Below are 17670 nucleotides of genomic sequence, written 5' to 3' on the forward strand. Positions count from 1 at the left end.
ATGAAGCAAAGGGACATAATTAAGTCAATTACTGTCAAAAGTCAACATAAGGACTGTCCACATTATTATAAATTTTGTATGATTTTACAGCCGGTAAAAATGAGTCTATAAGCATGGATGTTGAAATCCCACACTGGATTGTAGATTCACAATTACAGGGACACAAATTGAAAGCTTCTCTCATCCCAGCATACTGCCCATGCAACATAATTACTGTAAGCACTTTTACAGAACAGATACAGCCAAAGAACATGACATTCCTTGGCTCAGCATTCAGTGTCCTTCTCTGAGCACCACTCTTAGTACTTTTATAGTGCTGCCAGGCGAAATGAGTTTTATATCCCAAAGAAATGTTGCTTTTGGGTTGAAGCATTCAGGGCACATGGCTTGAGCTGACATAAGAAGAGGGTGTACACGAGGAAGCATACTCTGTACATTATGTCAAAGTACATTACGTAACACTGAAGTAAATACTATGTGTAACTGTGTAATGTAGCCTGTCACATCATGCGAAATACTATAACTGTCATCTTATAAAGTCACTAGAAGGGAAATGTGCCTCTCTACAGGCTGAGATAATAATCTGAGATGACCTCTGATGCTCTTTAAAACTAGAAAAACTCAAACATGCATTGAGTTCAAACTAAAACTACGGATGTTTTTATCGAAAACACTATTTTACATTTGTAAAAAGTGAAATATTTGCCGTAATACAGAGAAATTTTTATATTTTCTGTTGGTCAGTTGGTCAAAGTTGGTGGAAGGTCAGGTGGAGAATTAGTGTTTGATTCAGACAGTGACATCAGGTAGTTCTTCACAAAGCACTTTATGTCTCTCCCCATTACACAACCAGCTTTTTCTCTTTTCCACATACAAATTTTTGGTACAAATCCATTCAGATAACTCTTCTTTTTCTCATAACAGGTACATAGTTCTTGCAGGTACAGCCAGTTTGACATAATACAGCAACATTTTTTGGCCACAACTCAGTAGTCTTGGGTTTTTAGGTTTTCTTTTCAGTTATGTATCGAAAATAAAATAAAAACAAGTGACACAGACAAAGTTACATTTAAAGCCAGATAGCTGTGTGACTTTCACAACACAGAAATCTGAAATACTGCATGCAGACTGCTGATAAGGAAACATATTTATGTTTGTTGGAATACATTTGAGGCTTTCCTCTGGCATGAGAGGGAAAAACAGTAATTGTTGCTGAACATATTGTCACCAAATACACACATATCACAACAAGTCATTGTTTGTTCATTTGTTCAAGTCATTAATCTGGGCATACGTGTACGCTGTGGGTTTGTTATAGAACTTCTAAACAATCATGCAAACAAAGTACATAACTTGATTAATAAACAAAAATAAAGTCAATCTCATCTGCTTAAAATTTTATATTTTGAGGAAGTGGTGGGCATTTTGCAGACATCCTCAAAATAGTTCTCCTGATTTTCCATTTGTTAATATTGTGACAATAACTTTTGCAGTTTAGTGGCCTGTTTGTTAAATCTGATTGAAACTAAAAAAACTCACAGTATTACTTTATGTTTTCTGGGTGAAACAGGTATTTGAAAGCTGGCTTTAGAGAGTTTGTTTTGTTTTTTAGATATAGGGTAGATGGGCTAAGGTATTCAGGTCAGCAAAAACACAGAAAAAAAGTACAGTTACTTAATCGAGAGCACAGGATACAAGCAGTTCTGATCTTATTTTGTTGACTCTAACTTTAGCTCAGTCTTTTGTGATGCCCTCTGACGCATAAGGCCCCACCACCTCTCCTACATAGGTGCAAAACACAGACTTTATGGATGTTTTGCCTCTTTTTGTTGTTGTTTTGCTTCTCTTCATAGACATCACGCCACTCTCCGTGGTTTTGTGTCTCTCTGTAGTTGCTATGGGCTGTTTTTGTTTCTTTGAGTTGCTTCCTGGTCGGTATGTGTCCCTTCAAGTGACATGTTTGCAGGTGAAGGCCAGGAGAGCCCCTGACGTTTGGGCCCCTGGGCCTGTGCCTGCCCATTCAGTAATCCAGCCATGATTTTGATACAACGTGGTGTTGTCATGTGGGCATAACTGAGCAACAACATTAAAATCAGGATTTCTACCACATCATGCTAAATATGCACTACCCATAACATGTTGATGAAGTCTCTGGAAACCGTCTTGTGTCATTAAGGTAACATGATCAAGAGTTATTACATCTACGTGGATGTAGCTACCATGCTTGACATCATCTCAGTACTTTTATTTTATAAAGATACATTTTAGTTTTAAAGGATTTTGTTATTTTTCCACCCAAATTATATCCTGACTGTTTAAAGCATAGAATCTAGACAGAATCTACAGGAAAGTTAAATGAATTAATAAAATTACTTAAACGCAATAATAATCAGACACAGGTTTTCTCAATGGCTAACAGTTTCTTGGGTGTGTAGGCTCTCACTGTGGTGATCTAGACTTATGACCTCTATTTGTAATTTCCTAATAATAAGGCGATCTTATGATGCAGATTACTGCAATCGTCAGCTCTATTGCTGGTCTAATGAAATACAGTAATAAGGTGGAGCAGCAGTGATTCAAATAACTGTAATTTTATTGCATCACTGCTTAGAGAGAAAAACTGTGTGAGACAGCTCCTCCTGACAAGGTCATCTGCATGTTTTGTTCTTTTCAGATTAAATGTTACTTGACATCACTATGCATCACAGACCAGCCTGTGACAGTGTCTGCTCTGATGCAAGGGCTGCAAATACGCCATTCATCCTATCTTCTTGAAGCGTGACTGTAACTCACTATGGAGTTCAATCACAGTGACAGTCCTCTTCACTACTCTAAAGAAGTTAATGAAGTAATAGCTTCAGCTGAGACGCACCTGTAAATGCGCAAGAATCTCAAGATCCTCAACTTTCTTTCAGCAGTTTAAACAGTTTGCTGAATATGTGGAGGGACTTTTGAGTTGATTCTGAGAATAATCCATCAGTCAGCTCTTTTGTTTTGGTGTGAGCACCCAGGCACATCCCTCCCTCTTTCTCTCTCTCTCTCTCTCTCTCTCTCTCTCTCTCTCTCTCACACACACACACACACACACACACACACACTTCATTGTGATTCGCCTCTCTCTCTCCCTCTCCTTTCTATGCCGTGGGACTGCCCCCCCTCCTCCCCCTCTCCTCTGCGCCTCAAAAGCGCGAGCCATGGTGCGAAAGCCCTCTTCTCCTCAGTTTTCCTTCAGGATGGCATTCTTCAAATATCTTCGCTCTGTTAAGAATGAGATTATCCTCTTCTCAACTCCATTTCTCCTCCTTCCTCTACCTTTAGTGATCGGGACATCGGTATGTAACTGATTTGAATAAGCCAATTGAATAAATTAAAAGTTGTGCAACACTGCTCAGATGAGAGAAATTTGGCAACTCTTGGTAATGTTATAAAATAACTGACGCGTTGAATCTGTAACTTTGCAAAATGTGCTCCACTCAGAATTCCTGAAATTATACTTTTTAACAGATAGTTTAATGAAGGAAACATTTTACTTTGTGTGCATGCAGTTTTAACACATGAATGGACTTTAATCAACCGCGAATCCGCCGCACCACAGACGTTTCTTTGCGTAAAAGTGCCGTTTACAAGAATAAATTTGGTTCCCTCCTGCACCTGTTGATGTGGCTCACAAGTGCAACAGCGCGCTTGAGGCAAATTGCATGAGAACTGTCCCGTGTTGCCTTAGGCTGGAGCCTCTGAGGTCTTGTTATTTTAACTCCTTGTTGTTAACATGACGAGTCATGTCCAGCGTGGGAACACGGAGTCAAAGGGCTCTGTCCACGTTGCTACCGCTACATGTGACATGGAGACGTGCACATAGAGTGTGAGCGTGTTGTGATAGAGAGAGGCTTCAACGCAAAGCAGCCGTGAACAATGGCTTACATGGCAAAGGAGGGTGACGTGAAATCTCAACCCTGATGTGAAGTTTGGTCGGTTGGTTTTATAATCAACCTAATTAATGATAATATTTGAAACACTCTTACTAACACAGCTGCATGGCAATAAATCCGGACAAATTAATGTCTGGTGTAATAACCCAATAATATGAGGGGTGTTTGTTCCCAGATTATGATCTAGACAAATGTACACACAGGACCAGAAACAATAGACCAATAACACTTATCTGTACCCTTTGAACCATCATAATGTCCTATTAAAATTATCTAACAGCCTACTCATTGATTACTGCAGCGGTTTTAGACCTTACAAGGTCTTTGTGTTTGTGCACTTTTACCAGTATGTCTTTACATGTTTTTACTCAGGAGGCAGAATGTGCCTATGTGATAGTCCTGATGGCAATTTACTGGTGCACAGAAGTCCTACCACTGGCTATAACAGCTCTGCTCCCCGCCCTCCTTTTCCCTTTTTTTGGCATCATGCAATCCAAAGATGTAAGTAAAATAACTGCAGCAGTGATTTGCTCAGCAGGGATGAAACTCTGTTCCCACACGTCGTACTCTGTGTCACCCAGGTGTGTATGCAGTACCTGAAGGACACAAACCTGTTGTTTGTGGGGGGACTGATGGTTGCAGTAGCTGTGGAGCACTGGAATCTCCACAAGCGCATCGCCTTGAGGGTGCTGCTCTTTGTTGGTGTGCGTCCAGCACTGTGAGTGGCTCACATCACACAGTAGATTCTCTGTTTGGCTTGTCGTCTTTAAGAGCCATTTCCGAAGCATATCTAATCAACTATGATATCAAGACACCTGACATAGATAAGGAAACTTTGTTCAAGTTGTTTATTGCCATTGTATAAGTTTTACTATCTGTGTTATTATTCGTTTTAAAACAGGGCCCCTTTCCGATCCAAGGCCACTGACAGTATATTTCTTTTTTTTTTTATCTACCTGACAGTTTGATGTTGGGTTTCATGGGTGTGACAGCCTTCTTGTCCATGTGGATCAGTAACACGGCTACCACAGCCATGATGGTGCCTATCGTCCAAGCAGTGCTGCAGCAGCTCAACAACAGTGAGGCAGAGAAACCTCAGATCCTCAGCTCAGAGGAGCAGATCCAGACATCAGAGACTGACAGCAAACAGCCTCCACAGACAGAGAAACAGGCTGACGGACAAGGTGAGCCACGGTCATCTTCAATTACAGTGTTCTGTTTGGCCAAGCAAAATGTCTCACAGACGAACTATGTTGCCAGTAGCTTTTTTCATCCTTTGCTTTTTGTTTTAAGGCCCAGTGGTGGTGACTTTCTTGGATGCTGCAGCAGAGGCTGCCATGCGTAAGGACGCAGCAGAAAAGAGGAGAATGTGTAAAGGGATGACCCTGTGTGTTTGTTATGCTGCCAGCATTGGAGGCACGGCCACACTGACAGGAACTGGTCCAAATTTGGTGCTCAAGGGCCAGATGAACCAGTGAGTGTATTCTCAAAACACTTTTTAGTTATGTTCCATTACTTTCAGTATTGCTTTATAAAAATTGTATTCCCTTTTGTCCTTTTCCTTAGACTCTTTCCTCAAAACGGAGATGTAATTAACTTTGCTTCCTGGTTCGGCTTTGCCTTCCCCAACATGATCATCATGCTCACATTGGCCTGGCTTTGGCTGCAGTTTGTCTTCATGGGATTCAAGTAAGTTTTGGTGATGGTTAAAGCCTAATTACAGTGACAGAGACTTGAATCAACATCAAGAAACTTTTCCCGCATCAGGAGTGTAAAGGTCACATGAAGATTTTTTTCTCCCATGTGATCTTTCTAGCTTTAAGAAGACATGGGGCTGTGGGGCCGCGAAGACAGAGAAGGAGATTGCCGCTTATAATGTGATCCGTGAGGAGCATAGTCAGCTGGGGCCCATGTCCTTTGGAGAGATAAGTGTCCTGGGTCTCTTCACTCTGCTGGTGGTGTTGTGGTTCACAAGGGATCCAGGCTTTGTCCACGGCTGGGCAACAGATATCTTCAACTCCAAAGCAGAGTTTGTACACAGTTTTACACCAAACTTTCACTCATACATTAATCTAGGGTGAGACTTGTGAAATTTGCTTTGCAGACATTTTCATTCTCTCACCACTCCTCTTCTCAGGTATGTGACAGATGCCACAGTGGCAATCTTCATTGCCGTCCTTCTCTTTGTTCTGCCCTCTAAACCCCCACGGTTCTGTTCATGTAGGAGTCAAAGCTTTGACACAGGTGAGCAATCACTCTGGAAGAATAAAGATTACTTGTCATACAGTTATATCAAAGTTTGGAGAGCTGGAGTCTGTGCAGTGATTGAATACTGACATTGAATTTATTGGTTCTGTAGTACCCCATCAAACTGCTGGCCCAACTCCACCTCTACTCACCTGGAAAGTTGCCCAAAAGAAGATGCCATGGGGCATTGTGCTTCTCCTTGGCGGAGGTTTCGCTCTGGCCAAGGGCAGTGAAGTAAGTGGCAATGACAGTCAAAATGTTAATTGGAAATTGGACCAAGAGCTTAGACACAACGTGGCAAGAAGGGAGTGTGGTGGTGCTTTCATGGTTGGCTTAATTTAAAGATGTAAAAAGGTTTTTAATGAAATCAAAACCCATTTTTATAATATGTATTGCTGAGTTTTTTTTAGTCATTCAGCCTATTTACATTCTGTAATTACCTCTCTGTATAGTTTTTTAATTGATGGTGGCGGAGTCAGCCATTCCCACATTGGATTTAAATTGCCTTCCTATGCACAGGGAATTCACAAGAAACGGTGCAGCATGTAATCCAGTGTTACTGTTTTTATTTTTATCTAGTGTTACTGTTTTTATTTTTGTCTAAATGAGCTCCATTATTTATGGTTTACTCTCCTAGCACAGTCTCAGAGCTGTTTTACTTTACGGCCGTGCAAACTCAACATTTTCTGCTGCTGCTAGATCAAATGTTTCCATGAATGTATTGTTTTTGTTTTATTTATTTTTGCACATTTATGCCGCAAATACACCTGAGCAAGATTTCAAAGGATGCTGGATGCAGGATATTAGCATCTACTCACAGTAAATAAGCAAATGGTGACTCAGCTGTACAGATAAACACTGTTTGCATTTCCAGAAAAGACTTTAACCCCGTATATATTTATGTTATATATATCTCTGTAGGAATCAGGACTCTCAAAGTGGATGGGAGATCAAATGACTCCTCTGCAAAACATCCCTCCCTGGGCAATTGCTATCATCTTATGCCTGCTGATTGCTACCTTCACAGAGTGCACCAGTAATGTGGCCACTGCGACGCTCTTCCTACCTGTCTTAGCCTCGATGGTAAGATCTTAGAGAGAAAGTGTGGGAAAAAAAGCAGTAGCAGAGGCAGGATCTCAGGCAGCAGGAGAGACAATAATATTTGGCAGCAGTGGTTTAGTGAGGTGAAGTGCTAGATAGTGTAATTTCTTTTCAACCCATTTCCCCAGTTGGAGTTCAGCAATAAACTAGTGGGAGCCAGCCTATTTTCCCTTGTTTGGTTACCCATCTAGTCGGTCATTCAGGCTGAATGTGTTGGGTCCCCTTTCCTGGGCCCCTCCTCCCATTAATAACCTGCCAAACACACCAATTCAACCCAGTGCCTTGTAAAGCTGCCCACCCCGCTGCTACTGAAGAATGGCATTACTGTGCCCGCTAGCCGAGCACTCGAGAGAACGCCAAGGCTGAGTTGCCAAAGACAGTGCCAGTGTGGTATTCAGATAGATATTTATTAAGGGAGAAGCCAAGTGGGTGCATGGGGGTGTAGCAGCTGGAAGTGAGGAGATGACACTCTGTGGCAGTCATGGCTTGTGGTATGTCACTTTCTGTGTCATCCTGTCAAGTGAATCTTTATTATCTGATTTAAACAAAGGCATCAGACAAGACAAAACACTGTCATCGTGGGGACCTGATATACAGCCTATAGTTTAAAGAAGACTAACTAAAGTTTAAGGTTTTTCACCCTTTGTTTATTTTGAGAACCAGAAATTACTGTGCACTTGTAAGCTACTGTGCTGTGGGACATGTAATTCAGGAGCAAATTCCACAGAGTAATGTTTTCTGCATCTTAGCAGTCTGCCATTATTGCTACATATGTAGAGCTTTTTCTGTTTTAGATTTCGTGACTCAGCTCCAAGTTTGCAGGAATTACATCCTAATTACACCCACCTAATGAGAGTTCTCACTCCGCACAGAATTGCACACATTTCACTCTGACATATGAGTCAGTGATTACGGCTGCAGAAAAATAGCCAGATTGAGGAGTGGTGGATTTTGTGATGAAAGCTCTGTTCATCCCTGTCTCTGACTGTTGAGGCTTTCTGTGTGATTATTGCAGTCTCAGTCCATTGGAATCAATCCACTGTACGTCATGGTGCCTTGTACCCTGAGTGCCTCTTTCGCCTTCATGCTGCCTGTTGCTACGCCTCCAAATGCCATAGTCTTCTCTTATGGGTACCTTAAGGTTGCTGACATGGTGAGTATAACAGCGGTTTGTTGTGCTTGTACAGGAAATTATACGTTGAACATGCAAAGTTGTAACTTTAGGGCCACTATACTGTGAAGGTAGCAAAAACAGAGGCACTGACTGTGTGTACGGGAGCTTAGCCTGTGTGTTTATGTGGCAGCTCATGCTATGACCAATCTTAGAGCTCACAGGGAACTCCAGTTATTTTCAGACCATTTCTGTCTGGTTTCTCTCCTTTTTCTTCTCAGCTCTGTGTGTTTATAGCCCCAGACACACTGAACCGACATCAAAGAACTATTGGCAATGAAGGCCAACAGTTGCATCGAGTAACATCACCTGTGTCTGGGCCAAAAGGTTGCACTTGAACACACCGTCTAAGCTACAACCATTAGCCAACTAGCGCATATGTCCTGCACCTGCATGAGAGGAAATACCTTTCCATACCAGCAGGTGGCTGTGATCTGTATTTGGCATTCAAAAATAGAAAGCGGAAGACCAACAGAACTGATTCAAGATGCTAGTTAGCCAGTTAGCACATTATCACCGCACACTGTTGTTGAAAGAACACATTTCATTTACCTTGCGCTGGCAAACAATAACACATACAGTTATGCATTGTTTCTGCTAAAGAGCGCAATGACTAAAGAAAATAGCCACCTAATATAAAATGATTGTTTTGTTCCTATGTCCTTCTGACTTAAGTCATTTGTTTGCTTTCCGCACCTAATGTCTCTTGTTGTGCTCTGAGCTGAACCACCAAGCAGAGTGATATTATTCACCAACAGGCTCCACTGTCTCCGATGCCAATTCAGCATGCTCAGTTGGCTTAAAATAAAGCTGATAAGAGCCAACCAGGGCCAACTAGTGCCAACAGTGGGGGACACACTGCAAACACAAGAGCTACAGATGCTCACTGACAGCCCAACATTGACCAGTGGTCAGCTTGGTGTGTCAGGGCCCTACAAATCAGATTCATAAGGATATACCTTTTTTTTTTTTTTTTGCTTAAGCTGATGTAAAGTCAGTTTACTTGGGCACGTATTAATGTTAGTTTGTGATGTCTAATTGCTGTGTTTTGTATCCAAACACATCTTAATGTCTTGAAGCTGAGGTGCGCTACCCTAACTTACTTCACTTCTCACTGTGATGACAAGAAATAGTCTGGCACATGACCCCCCCAATAAAAGACTGCAACATGATGATTTTACACTTAGTTCTTTGATACAGACAAGACACAGTGTACTGAAGTTAAGTAGTGAGGTTTAAAGGTGCTGGTAGGTGGATTCTGTTATTTTTAGACAGTGCTAGGCTAGCTGTTACCCCCTGCTTCCAGTCTTTATGCTAAGCTACACTAACCAGCTCCTGGCTTCATATTTAACAGAAAGACATGAGAGTGGTATCAGTGTTCTCATCTAACTCTCACCAAGAAAGTAAATAAGCTTTTTTTTTTTTTTTTTTACAAAATGTCTAACTATTGCTTTAATATGACGACATGCTCTTCTTCTTCTTCATCAGGCCAAGACAGGAATAGTCATGAACATCATTGGCATCCTTTGTATCACACTGGCCATCAACAGCTGGGGCAAGGCAATGTTTGAACTGGACTCTTTTCCCGCCTGGGCCAATGTCACCGGGGTGTGAGCCTAGGTCTGCCATAGGACATGAAGCACGCACACCCTGTCTTCCCTATCCACAGGTGCCAGACAAAGACCTCTGGTCAGAGCGTCAGCACAGGACCACACGGTGGGCCGCACGCATCCGATTGCTGTTAGAATACAACGCCCTCAAGGCTTGTTTTCATTGACACTTGAGTCTTGCTTGTGAAAGAAAGTGGTGATGAATATGATAAGAAATGGAAGAAGCAGTGGTTGAAGAATGAACTTAAAACCTTTTGTATTTACATTGCATCATAATGAAGTTACCTTTTAAAGAACCAGCTCATATATATATATAGTATAGTATAGTATAGTATCACATCAATCATGTACTGTAAGTATTTATATTCTCAGATAGAGATTTTATGATCTTCCTAAGCAGCCAAACGCCATACAATTTTTTGTTTTGTTGCAAGAAATCAAAGAAATGTTTTACATAGTCACATGTAGCCTCGTCTTAATCGCTGTAAGCCTTATGGTATAATTTAAGAACGTAACTTTGCACATTTACGCAAGAACTGCACTTAAGTACAATTTTAAGGTACTTGTAATTTATTTAAGGATTTACATTTTAAGCCACTTCTGCTTTTACTTCATGACATTTCAGAGGGAAATATTGTCCTTTTTTACTTTTTTAACTTTACTATATTTATCTGATAGCTGTAATTACTAGCAACTTTTTATGTTAAGATAATAACAAATATGATTGTAGATTAGAAAACATGTAAAATATAAATAAGCCTCATCTCAACCAGAACATTCTGCTTACGTGTTAATACATTAGCAATAATAATCCAATAATACTAAATAAAACACCGACAAGGGCAAGTCAGCTGCCTAATGAGTCATTTTAGTAAATACATTTTTGTTTCAAATGCTGTACTTTCACTCAAAGGTCTAGTGTGTATGAATTAGGGACATCCGTTGGCAAAAATAGTATCTAATATTCATAACAATGTTTTCATCCATTTATAATCACCTGAAACCACACTAAGCCTAACCCTAAGATTAGTGTTTTCGTTACCTTAGAATGAGCTGTTTATATCTACATACAGAGTGGGTCCCTTCCACTGAGTCCACCATATTATTCTACAGTAGCCTAGAATGGACAAATCAAACACTGGCTCTAGATAGGGCCATTCACGTTTTAACGTTCTCATGTTTTCGTATATGCGTGTTTTTGTGTCAGCCACCATGGCTCTTCTGCACCAGGGGTCGGCAAACCTTTTGATATGAAGTGTCATTTTTTAATCTTTTTCTTAATCAGTGTGCCATATTGCGATGATGTCAATCCTTCAATCCTCAAAATGCTCCAGAAAAAGTTTGGCTATGTCCTCACCTTTTGTTATTTGAGGAGTTGGTTTTAAGCAGAATAGCTCCTCCCTTACAGTTAAATCAAAATATCTTACTTTGACCACCAAACGTGGTATCAGACTTTTTTTGTGGGTCTGTGAATGCAGCACGAGAATTATTTTTTTCCTCAGCATCAGTTTATGGAGATTGAGTCACAGGGTGGATGATTGATCAATCAATCCAGTCAGAGCTGGTCAGATCAACTCAATGGATGGTGAGTCAAAGCATACTTTAAGACCCAGTTCAATGAACCATTGAATTTTAATTTCACTGCGCCTGGTGGTCTGCTGCTCCATCTGTGCCCAGAGTTTGCATGTAACGAATAACCGAATAGTAGGCTATATGTATTCCAACGGCACTGATAATGAACACTCCAGCTCCAAATTAGGAAATCAATATGTGGCTACAGATGTTGTTATCGTGGCGGGCCATGACAAATAAATGAATGTGTGGGGAAACCTGTACTTAAACTGTTAAAAAAAACTCTCTTGTATAGACTACTTATTGCTATCATGCCATTAGTTTGCGAAGTTTCCGTTCTGCACTCTCACCACTAGATGTCACAAAATCCCACACCCTGGACCTTTAAGTAAAATACTGAACGCAAGACTTGTGATTGACTTTTTTACAGTGTGGTGTTGCTACTTCTATTTGTCCTAGTTAACAAGGTCAAAAAAATCAAAACCCTTCTTCGACCACTGCTATCTAACACTGTTGTTTTGCAAGCACATCTCTCTAAATTGATTTCAGTCAATACACACTGTTAGTTCAGTTTGGCATTTTGATATTTATAGATAATGGGCTATTATGTACAGTATAGCAGAGACTTGACAATAGGTGAACATGTAGTTTTGACCCCTGCATTGATCTATATATCAGGATGTATGGTGGTTTGTTATAGCTCCAACATCAGATGAACTTTGAAACGTCTCATCACTGCAATGCAAGAACCTATATGTGCCTTCTACTAAAAACTGTACTGTAAACACGTTGTTCATATTTTGATCAATACAGTATGTATTGACATTGTGAAATGTCTCCCTGCAATAATAAATGGATTTTAATGAATCACAATAAAAGTGGTATTAATGTAATGTATGATCAGTTTTAATACTTTTGTACCTGACGACTCAAGTATCTTCTCTGCCTGAGTGGCCAATGAGCTGAAGGAAACAATACTTCATTGGTGAAAAACTATGAAAATAAAGGATTTGAGTTTCAGTGTGGTGAGTTTTATTATTTCTTGTTTGTGTCATTGCCTTGATATGCTGCGTTTTAAAGAAACAGTGCATTTAGTGGCATCCAGTTGTGAGGGCTGCAAATTATAAACATGCTGAAACTTCTCCCATGGCATGAACTCCAGGTTAGGATTGCTTCAATGTACGTTGCTCAGGAGGTTTTTACCAGGAGCAGCAGAGGTCTCCTCCTCTCTAAAACAAACTGACCTGGTCATTTAAACCAATAAAAACACAGAATGAAGCAGTTTCACATCACAAATCAATGTTTCTCTGATGCTGTTTAGCTCATCAGAGATGATGTGCTGCAAATGTGTGCTCACCTTCTTTCTCTGATAGCTTAAAATTCAGATGCTCTGAAGGTTTTTATCAGGAGCCGAAGTATCCACAGATGTCTCTTCCTCTACTAACAAAATGGACCTGGTGATTTAAGAGGACAAATACACTGAATAAAGCAGTTTCAAGTTACAAATCAGTGTTTTTCCAATGCTGTTTTGCATGTCGGAGATAGGCAGCTAGCCCAGCACCTGCTAATGTGTGCTAACCTTTTTTCTCTGATAACTTAAGATCCAGACGCTCAGGAGGTTTTTATTGGGAGCCTATTTATCCATAAAGGTCTCTTCTTCTCAAAAACAAACAGAGCTGGTGATTTAAACAGCTTAAAACAGCTTCATGTTAGGAAAAATTTGTGTTTTTCCAATAAAGGGCCTACTAACTATGGTGGCCAACAGGAAAACACAAAAACACATAGACGCAAAAAGCAAATGGCCCTCCAGAGTCAGTATTTGGTTTGTCTGTTTCTGCCAATGTATCCCTTAAATCCTACACACTGTACCTTTAAAACACTGAATGAACAAAACACCTACTGACGAATTCATTTGTTTTCCATATACAGTGTTTTTTAATGAATAAGACATGATATGGTCATGGGCACAATATTTTTGAATTCTACAAAAACACTTGGTTTAAATTTAAGCTACTGATTACACAGCGAGATCCCAACAGTTTCCAGTAATGGCCTAGTGTTGGCTTTTAAACAATACGAGGACTGGGTGTAAAGGAAGCTCAGTCTGAGCTCTAAAAACAGCATTGTCATCTCTCAGTGTCATCCAAAACAAAATGATCCCACTTTCATCATTGGTCGTCTCTTTCCCAACTCCCATGACTATTACCTATGTTTTGAAGTGCACACGTGTTTCTTTGCCTCTTGCTTAGTGACCTCTTGTCTCGTGCATAAAGCTTATATAATCCTGTAAACACAGTGTGGAAAGCCACAGTAATCCTTGACTGAAAGGCCACACCTAATGTATGCAGGCAAGAGCTCTGTGTCATTGTCCTTCTGCCGAGACGTTGCGTGAGTTAAGGGTCAAGGCAGTCATACGGTCCAGCGTTGTCTTATGTCATAAACATTATGAGTTCAAAGAAGAAATTTCATGTCTCCATTTAAAGACCCCAGAACACTTCCTCTGTCGTCATTTTGAGAATTATGTTTTACAGCAAGACAAAAGACCATCAATCATATGACTGCACACATATGGCAGTAAACATCACCAAACCATGTTGGTGGTATCGTGTGACAGAGGAAAACACGTAAGACGGTAGCAAAGGTAGCAGAGAGAAATAAATGAAAGGATCCCATCAAGGTTTTGACCTCAGTCCTGTTGGACAATTAAAACGTTAGACGGTTTGAAAGTGGCTAACAAGCAGTTGGGTGCATAGAGCCGTTCAGATCACTATGATCTTGGGTCCCACTCTGGGAGAAAGACTTAAAATTACAGTGCCATTCTCTCCCTTTACTGCCTCTCAGCCACCCACTCATTATCCAATTGAAACACATCCTCATGTATCATAGCCTCTATTATTGGCTATATATACATGTAAGGCTTCAGTGGGGAACCCTGCACGTTGTTCTCTTCGCTGTGGTGTCATGCACACACCCAAGACCTCTGGTAACCCCCAAAACACATTTCTATTAACTTGTTATAAACTAGGCCTTCTGGTCGCTGAGTCAGCAAGTAGAGAGCTTAATGAGTTACTGCCAGACATACACTGTTGTTGTCTGGGATCAAAGTTACTTTTCCAGGCACACACATTTTGTGACTTGTCCACCTGATGCATTTGAGAGTCTTCTGTGGATGGGAAGGGTTTTTTAAAGCCACATTGGCTTCCAACCTTCTCAGTATCAGTTACACATGAGGACAATATGCAGCCTGTTTGATACAATCGATCCTTCCCTTACACAAAAAGACTTGTGTGCTTAGATGGTTTCAGTTGTATCCAATTAAACTGGGCACAAGAGTCAGGCCAGAAGCTAAGAGATCCAGAACAGAGGGTCAGGACAGAGGGTCTTTCTTTGCACTCTTGAGGCCTTCTTCACAATGGAAGTGCCGAGTATTAATGCTACACAAGCAGCGTGACGAGGCATTGAGCATTTATTCTGCACTGAGTGCTGCATATTTGGCTTTTTTTGTCTGAGTGCCAAGAGTTGAAAAACATTCAGCTTTTTGTTAAAAAGCTGCACTCGTCACTGTCACTTTTTACTTAGCCATCAAATCACAGTGGAGGAGAGGCGAGACAAACACCACAAAGACCAGCTGTCACATTTTACCCCTAAGTGCTGAATACCAGCCTTTCCTTTATCCAGAGCAAGTATCTACCTTGCACCGACATTTTTCTTTAGTAGATATTCTGTATAGAAACCAGACACAACCAAAGTGTCTCAGCTGAAAAAAAAAAAAAAAATGCTGTGCCTGCAAAGTGCACTCAAGAACCCCCAGCTGGACATTTCCTACAGAGCGCCTGGCATTTTCAGCAGGGAAAAAAAACGCTTCAGTGGGCCCCTTAATAGGCCCCTTAGCAGATCAATCCAGCCTTGCATAAATCATTTTCATGTTTATTATATCATTAAGTGACAGGTAAAGACCTCTGTAGACTGGTGGCACTATCATCCAGGAGGACTGAGTTCATGACATAATCTTTCAAAGTCACTTAATGTTTGTTGGTTTTTCTGTTTTTTTTCTTAGGGACTCTTGCCAGAAAATGCGCTCAGACCCATTTCACCTTTCTCCGCTTATACACTTGTTTTGTATATACCACACACATGCTCAAAAACAGGGTAAAGGATGACTCATTGGACTGTTTGACCACAGTTCATGTGTTCTTTGCACCGCTTTACTCCACAAAAAAGGCATTTTTAGGTGTAATAAGAGACTAAAGCAGTGCAACCCTACTATTGTGTCCGTCTCTCTGAAGTTCTCAATAGACTGTTTTGACTACCCGCTCAATTGAGCCCCAGATTGACATTTACAGTCGGCTGATTCAAAGTTTCCTATCTGTTTTTCTCTTGCATGTCAAAACAAAGGTCATTTTGGTTACCAGAGAGCGTGCGCTTCCATCCCAAAGTGCCTCGCTGCGATGTCTTTCCTTCCTTAATTTTCACGTCCCATTAGCAAGAATAAATGACAACTGACAAATTGTAGTAAAGTTACAGTATTTGTTATTACGATTTCACCTGTGTGAAACCACTTACCTTTAATGTACTTTGTTTCCTTAGTTTACATTACCTGAGAAAGTCTGTGACTAAAGATTTGGACTTGAACTTGTCCTCCTAGAAGAGATATAAAAACTTTAAAATAATCTTTGAAAGATTCAAAATTACACTTTCATTCTCATTTTGCTTTTACTTGCGTGATTTCCTTTTAATATATATTTAATGAGCATTGTTAAGGGGGGACCTGAGAACCAAGATTTTCACTACCAGCGACTGCCTCTGTAATTGTTGTCATATCAAATTAAAGTACTTTAAATACTTATTTGGCAGAGGCTTGTCCTACGCTTACGGTGAGCTACACTTAATTAGCACTCCTGAGATAGATAATGGGGTTTTTAATGGCATACGAATCTTAAATTCATTAGATTCTACTTTTAAAGATCACCCTGAACAACCCCTTGATTACTAATATAACTGAACTGAGGGAAGCAGCGATTTAAACGACCTCTATCTCAATACCCCTTACTTCTCAATTTAAGGGTACATTAAGAGACTCATGGTCTTTGCAAATAGCAACAATTAATTGAATACATCTTTAATTAAAGAAATTTACTTTACGCAAATAATAGGACTTTACATTGTTAACTGAAGTGCATTTATAGGTAATCATTTAGGGGTCATTTAATGGACCTTGTTCTTAATGGGTCTAATAATGGCAGCAACTTATTATTAACCTTGTAAACCATTAACAAAGGTTAACAAATTATTAATTACCAGTGCCTCATGAATTCATGATTTTTCCTAAAAGAATACGAAAAGTTGGGCTACGACATTTTATATGACAAATTAATTGAGAATAATTGTATTAATTATGATTTAATAATGATAATTAAACAGAGGGAAATAAGGACATTTAAAAATAATGTGTTTCGGTGGTGATGTTGTAGCAGAGATTAAACCATCTCTTCTGAATAAAGCTTTAATGCTTATTTATTCATGTTATTTAATTAATGATGTGATATGTTGATATAAAGACCTTGAAATGCACTGACACATCTCTGAGAGGAGCTACTGTGTGACGCGTTTGCATGTTTTATAGGGAAATAGCTCCATCTGTTGGCACAATGCAGCTCTAACAGCAACATCTCGAGTACAGGGATTATTAAATCACATAATAATACAGTTTTTATCAGTGTGTGTGGGATGACTTGACACATTTCAAATTAAAAAGAAAAGACAGAAAGCTAGAGTTTTTCCTTGTTTTCAAAACTGTGTGAGAATAAAAATATAGTTGAGTTAATATGTCACCAGGTGTCTCCTCACGTGTTGATCTATAGACAGTTGTTAAAACTTTATAAAATGTGGCTGCTTTCTTTGTAACAAGTTCTCTAAGCAAATAAAGATACTGGTTCACGGAGAAACTGAATCTGAAAGAGAACAAATTTGTCCCTAGGTCTGAGGTTGAAAGGTGGAGAAATCACATTTTTAAGACCGCACTCCCTACAGTAATGTGACC

The 17670-nt window shown here is 40.1% G+C and overlaps 1 protein-coding gene across 1 annotated transcript; it reads left to right on the top strand.

Moving 5' to 3' along the window:
• Positions 1-3187: 3187 nt before the first annotated feature.
• On the top strand, positions 3188-12650 carry slc13a5b (solute carrier family 13 member 5b). Its single transcript, XM_049577172.1, has 12 exons — positions 3188-3332; positions 4302-4430; positions 4511-4647; positions 4893-5113; positions 5223-5403; positions 5496-5618; positions 5746-5958; positions 6067-6173; positions 6289-6410; positions 7098-7259; positions 8293-8430; positions 9937-12650. Exons 1-12 carry the CDS (start codon positions 3195-3197, stop codon positions 10060-10062), a joined length of 1797 nt encoding a protein of 598 aa, XP_049433129.1. The 5' UTR covers positions 3188-3194; the 3' UTR covers positions 10063-12650.
• Positions 12651-17670: the final 5020 nt, after the last annotated feature.

Source organism: Epinephelus fuscoguttatus, linkage group LG5 (assembly GCF_011397635.1).
Source record: "Epinephelus fuscoguttatus linkage group LG5, E.fuscoguttatus.final_Chr_v1".
NCBI classification, from domain to species: domain Eukaryota; kingdom Metazoa; phylum Chordata; class Actinopteri; order Perciformes; family Serranidae; genus Epinephelus; species Epinephelus fuscoguttatus.

Excerpts from the sequence above, each read along its gene's own strand:
- slc13a5b (XM_049577172.1), top strand. The coding sequence starts at position 3,195 with ATGGTGCGAAAGCCCTCTTCTCCTCAGTTTTCCTTCAGGATGGCATTC. Across the intron at positions 5,114-5,222 it reads GAAACAGGCTGACGGACAAG|GCCCAGTGGTGGTGACTTTC; the intron begins GTGAGCCACGGT and ends TTTTGTTTTAAG. Across the intron at positions 8,431-9,936 it reads ACCTTAAGGTTGCTGACATG|GCCAAGACAGGAATAGTCAT; the intron begins GTGAGTATAACA and ends CTTCTTCATCAG.